General features: G+C 44.0%; 1 protein-coding gene across 1 annotated transcript; it reads right to left on the bottom strand.

The window, feature by feature from the left end:
• Positions 1-799: 799 nt before the first annotated feature.
• LOC134823684 (uncharacterized) lies at positions 800-3,544 on the bottom strand. Its single transcript, XM_063835218.1, has 3 exons — positions 2,504-3,544; positions 1,975-2,095; positions 800-1,431 (listed from the first exon to the last, which is right to left on the bottom strand). Exons 1-3 carry the CDS (start codon positions 3,542-3,544, stop codon positions 800-802), a joined length of 1,794 nt encoding a protein of 597 aa, XP_063691288.1.
• Between the last annotated feature and the right edge of the window lie 2,276 nt (positions 3,545-5,820).

The following is a 5,820-nucleotide window of genomic DNA, read 5'->3' on the forward strand; positions in this document are numbered from 1 at the left end:
CCAGTTATGTCTCTTCCTGTTCTGTCCCTTCTAGTTCTGTCCCTTCCAGTTCTGTCTCTTCCAGTTCTGTCTCTTCCAGTTCTGTCTCTTCCAGTTCTGTCTCCTCCAGTTCTGTCCCTTCCAGTTCTGTCTCTTCCAGTTCTGTCCCTTCCAGTTCTGTCTCTCCCAGTTCTGTCTCCTCCAGTTCTGTCTCTTCTAGTTCTGTCTCTTCCAGTTCTGTCTCTTCCAGTTCTGTCTCTTCCAGTTCTGTCTCCTCCAGTTCTGTCTCCTCCAGTTCTGTCTCCTCCAGTTCTGTCTCTTCCAGTTCTGTCCCTTCCAGTTCTGTCTCTTCCAGTTCTGTCTCTTCCAGTTCTGTCTCCTCCAGTTCTGTCTCTTCTAGTTCTGTCTCTTCCAGTTCTGTCTCTTCCAGTTCTGTCTCATCCAGTTCTGTCTCCTCCAGTTCTGTCTCTTCCAGTTCTGTCCCTTCCAGTTCTGTCTCTTCCAGTTCTGTCTCTTCCAGTTCTGTCTCCTCCAGTTCTGTCTCTTCTAGTTCTGTCTCTTCCAGTTCTGTCTCTTCCAGTTATGTCTATTCCTGTTCTGTCCCTTCCAGTTCTGTCTCTTTCAGTTCTGTCTCCTCCAGTTCTGTCTCCTCCAGTTCTGTCTCTTCCAGTTCTGTCTCCTCCAGTTCTGTCTCCTCCAGTTCTGTCTCTTCCAGTTCTGTCCCTTCCAGTTCTGTCTCTTCCAGTTCTGTCTCTTCCAGTTCTGTCTCCTCCAGTTCTGTCTCTTCTAGTTCTGTCTCTTCCAGTTCTGTATCTACCAGTTATGTCTCTTCCTGTTCTGTCCCTTCTAGTTCTGTCCCTTCCAGTTCTGTCTCTTCCAGTTCTGTCTCTTCCAGTTCTGTCTCTTCCAGTTCTGTCCCTTTCAGTTCTGTCTTTTCCAGTTCTGTCTCTTCCAGTTCTGTCCCTTCCAGTTCTGTCTCTCCCAGTTCTGTCTCCTCCAGTTCTGTCTCTTCTAGTTCTGTCTCTTCCAGTTCTGTCTCTTCCAGTTCTGTCTCTTCCAGTTCTGTCTCCTCCAGTTCTGTCCCTTCCAGTTCTGTCTCTTCCAATTCTGTCTCTTCCAGTCCTGTCTCCTTCAGTTCTTTCTCTTCCAGTTCTGTATTTTCCAGTTCTGTCCCTTCTAGTTCTGTTTCTTCCTGTTCTGTCTCTTCCAGTTCTGTCTCCTCAAGTTCTGTCTCCTCCAGTTCTGTCTCCTCCAGTTCTGTCTCTTCCAGTTCTGTCTCTTCCAGTTCTGTCTCTTCCAGTTCTGTCTCTTCCAGTTCTGTCTCCTCCAGTTCTGTCTCCTCCAGTTCTGTCTCTTCCAGTTCTGTCTCTTTCAGTTCTGTCTCCTCCAGTTCTGTCTCTTCCAGTTCTGTCTCTTCCAGTTCTGTCTCCTCCAGTTCTGTCTCCTCCAGTTCTGTCTCTTCCAGTTCTGTCCCTTCCAGTTCTGTCTCTTCCAGTTCTGTCTCTTCCAGTTCTGTCTCCTCCAGTTCTGTCTCTTCTAGTTCTGTCTCTTCCAGTTCTGTCTCTTCCAGTTATGTCTCTTCCTGTTCTGTCCCTTCTAATTCTGTCCCTTCCAGTTCTGTCTCTTCCAGTTCTGTCTCTTCCAGTTCTGTCTCTTCCAGTTCTGTCTCCTCCAGTTCTGTCCCTTCCAGTTCTGTCTCTTCCAGTTCTGTCCCTTCCAGTTCTGTCTCTCCCAGTTCTGTCTCCTCCAGTTCTGTCTCTTCTAGTTCTGTCTCTTCCAGTTCTGTCTCTTCCAGTTCTGTCTCTTCCAGTTCTGTCTCCTCCAGTTCTGTCTCCTCCAGTTCTGTCTCCTCCAGTTCTGTCTCTTCCAGTTCTGTCTCTTCCAGTTCTGTCTCTTCCAGTTCTGTCTCCTCCAGTTCTGTCTCTTCTAGTTCTGTCTCTTCCAGTTCTGTCTCTTCCAGTTATGTCTCTTCCTGTTCTGTCCCTTCTAATTCTGTCCCTTCCAGTTCTGTTTCTTCCAGTTCTGTCTCTTCCAGTTTTGTCCCTTCCAGTTCTGTCTCTTCCAGTTCTGTCTCCTCCAGTTCTGTCTCTTCCAGTTCTGTCCCTTCCAGTTCTGTCTCTTCCAGTTCTGTCTCTTCCAGTTCTGTCTCCTCCAGTTCTGTCTCTTCTAGTTCTGTCTCTTCCAGTTCTGTCTCTTCCAGTTCTGTCTCTTCCAGTTCTGTCTCCTCCAGTTCTGTCCCTTCCAGTTCTGTCTCTTCCAATTCTGTCTCTTCCAGTCCTGTCTCCTTCAGTTCTTTCTCTTCCAGTTCTGTATTTTCCAGTTCTGTCCCTTCTAGTTCTGTTTCTTCCTGTTCTGTCTCTTCCAGTTCTGTCTCCTCAAGTTCTGTCTCCTCCAGTTCTGTCTCCTCCAGTTCTGTCTCTTCCAGTTCTGTCCCTTTCAGTTCTGTCTTTTCCAGTTCTGTCTCTTCCAGTCCTGTCTCCTCCAGTTCTGTCCCTTCCAGTTCTGTCTTTTCCAGTTCTGTCACTTCCAGTTCTGTCTCTTCCAGTTCTGTCTCTTCCAGTTCTGTCTCTTCCAGTTCTGTCTCCTCCAGTTCTGTCTCTTCCAGTTCTGTCTCCTCCAGTTCTGTCCCTTCCAGTTCTGTCTCTTCCAATTCTGTCTCTTCCAGTCCTGTCTCCTTCAGTTCTTTCTCTTCCAGTTCTGTATTTTCCAGTTCTGTCCCTTCTAGTTCTGTTTCTTCCTGTTCTGTCTCTTCCAGTTCTGTCTCCTCAAGTTCTGTCTCCTCCAGTTCTGTCTCCTCCAGTTCTGTCTCTTCCAGTTCTGTCTCTTCCAGTTCTGTCTCTTCCAGTTCTGTCTCTTCCAGTTCTGTCTCCTCCAGTTCTGTCTCCTCCAGTTCTGTCTCTTCCAGTTCTATCTCTTCCAGTTCTGTCTCTTCCAGTTCTGTCTCTTCCAGTTCTATCTCTTCCAGTTCTGTCTCTTCCAGTTCTGTCTCTTCTAGTTCTGTCTCCTCCAGTTCTGTCTCCTCCAGTTCTGTCTCCTCCAGTTCTGTCTCATCCAGTTCTGTCCCTTCTAGTTCTGTCCCTTCCAGTTCTGTCTCTTCCATTTCTGTTTCTTCTAGTTCTGTCTCTTCCAGTTCTGTCTCTTCCTGTTCTGTCTCTTCCAGTTCTGTCCCTTCTAGTTCTGTCTCCTCCAGTTCTATCTCTTCCAGTTCTATCTCTTCCAGTTCTATCTCTTCCAGTTCTGTCTCTTCCAGTTCTATCTCTTCCAGTTCTATCTCTTCCAGTTCTGTCTCTTCCATTTCTGTTTCTTCTAGTTCTGTCTCTTCCAGTTCTATCTCTTCCAGTTTTATCTCTTCCAGTTCTGTCTCTTCCATTTCTGTTTCTTCTAGTTCTGTCTCTTCCAGTTCTGTTTCTTCCAGTTCTATCTCTTCCAGTTCTGTCTCTTCCAGTTCTATCTCTTCCAGTTCTATCTCTTCCAGTTCTGTCTCTTCCATTTCTGTTTCTTCTAGTTCTGTCTCTTCCAGTTCTGTCTCTTCCAGTTCTGTCTCCTCCAGGTCTGTCTCTTCCATTTCTGTCTCTTCCAGTTCTGTCTCTTCCAGTTCTGTCTCTTCCTGTTCTGTCCCTTCTAGTTATGTCCCTTACAGTTCTGTCTCTTCCAGTTCTGTCTCTTCCAGTTCTGTCTCCTCCAGTCCTGTCCCTTCCAGTTCTGTCTCTTCCAGTTCTGTCTCTTCCAGTTCTGTCTCCTCCAGTTCTGTCTCCTCCAGTTCTGTCTCTTCTAGTTCTGTCCCTTACAGTTCTGTCTCTTCCAGTTCTGTCTCCTCCAGTCCAGTCCCTTCCAGTTCTGTCCCTTTCAGTTTTGTTTCTTCCAGTTCTGTCTCCTCCAGTTCTGTCTCCTCCAGGTCTGTCTCTTCCATTTCTGTTTCTTCCAGTTCTGTCTCTTCTTATATGACAGCAACAAAACATAAAAAATATAAAGCTCACCCAAAGCACAAATATATGGATATGGTGGACAAACTAAAAAATATGGGTCAGGAGAGAAATAAGCGTCCGTATAAGCGTTTAGGGCGGTAAAACAACTTTTACACTGTAGTTCAAACCTTGCCGAGAGTAGTCCCGTCCATATCAGTTATAATAATCTTCTTCTTAGCATCACAGGGCATATCCACGCAATCTGCTGAGTTTACTAACGATAACTGAGGGTTGTTCATGTTGAGGAGGTTGGACTCCATGTCCACTCCGGAGTACTTCATTCCACTCAGTTTAACCGGGTGGAAACAGTCGCCTTTTTCACGGAGATCACTGATTGCCACATCGTCGCAGCGACCAAAGTTGGCAAACGTTACCCCTGGAGTTGGAATACAAAGTGTAAGATGGCTTCTTTAATACGAGCTTATTATTGAAAATTGGTTCTATTTTTTTTAAACAAAAGATCGAAGAAATCCGATTCGAATTTTAAAAGTTATCATAAAAGACAAAATTCTAAAATTATTTCAAATGTTTATTGTATGAGTTAGAATTCAGAAATCGGGAAATCAAAATATACTGCAATTTGAAGAATCAACAAAACAGCAAAACTAAAACAGTTTCTCATGCGCAAATAACTAACCAGTTAAAGTGGTGAGGCCCTTGATGGCAGAGTAGCTCATTGGCTTATAAATAGGCTTCTTCGGCCTGCCGGAAAATCCCGCAAAGAAGTTGCTGAGGTAAATCCCAATACGTCCACCTTTCCCTGAAAAATTTAATCCTTAAACTGGACAATTGTCGCTGATTATCGTTAATATTTCAACAAAAATGTGTCTATAAAGAATACACTAATTTTAAAGAGTGTACCTGCAGATGGTGTGTGGTTTAGCAGTTGGGTTCTATTGTTCTCTCATCACACGCACTTTGAGCGTTCCTACCGTATATCAGGGTGTTCTTGTACTCAACGTACTTGTTATTCAGCGAGTGTCTGAAAGTGATTGGGTGTTTTAACCATAGTAACCATAGTAACCATGGAGTTTTAGAAAGGAGTTTGTTTACCAATCACTATCATTTAAAATTTCTGAAAATATCAGACGAGAAGTGTCGAATTGTAGGCATACTTGTTTATAGTTTAGTTAGTGTTATGGACAAAAAGATATCAGCGAGCAGTAATATCATCTTACATAGTATCACTGTATCAGACTGATCGATACAAATGTAGAATGATGATATCGCATGAAAGGATCAAGAATAAATATCATCTTACGATAGAGGGTTGGGTCCAACGACCATAGCAAAGACTGAAAATCCGTTGTCAGCAAAAAAATTATTCTGGATGACTAGGGAAGATCCAGACCAGTGAACAACTCCGAAGTCGTAATTCTGCCAGAGAATCACATTGTTCAGCTTTGTAACTTCAATCTTCGCCCTGGTAGCAGAGGATTGCATTATCAGATATTTTCGTTTGGTCTTTATCATACCAAGAAACTTGTTTAAACAAAAATACTTCCAATAATGAGGTGAAAAAATGAAAGTTAACTTCTCTCACTTTCTTATAAAGATACCCCAGAGACAGCCGTGAGCGACGTTGTTCTCCCAGAAGTTACCATCCCCTACTTCTCCCTGAGTAGATAACCCTGCTCTCTCACTTCCACTGCATCTGTTCTCCTGTAAACAAGTTTTAATTAAAAGTGACCCTTGATCAATCAGAACATTCTAACTTTGGCACTATGGCACCCAGCTATGAGCTATGGACCCTTCATCAATTAAATACCTTGGAATTACAGACCTTAAAAGTAGAAAAATATCGTACACACCATACCGCCACGCTGCTAACAATCCTGTGATCACACCATATATATTTCTAACGGTACTGTGCACT

This window comes from Bolinopsis microptera, chromosome 11 (assembly GCF_026151205.1).
Source record: "Bolinopsis microptera isolate Bmic1 chromosome 11, MBARI_Bmic_1.0, whole genome shotgun sequence".
Classification (NCBI taxonomy): domain Eukaryota; kingdom Metazoa; phylum Ctenophora; class Tentaculata; order Lobata; family Bolinopsidae; genus Bolinopsis; species Bolinopsis microptera.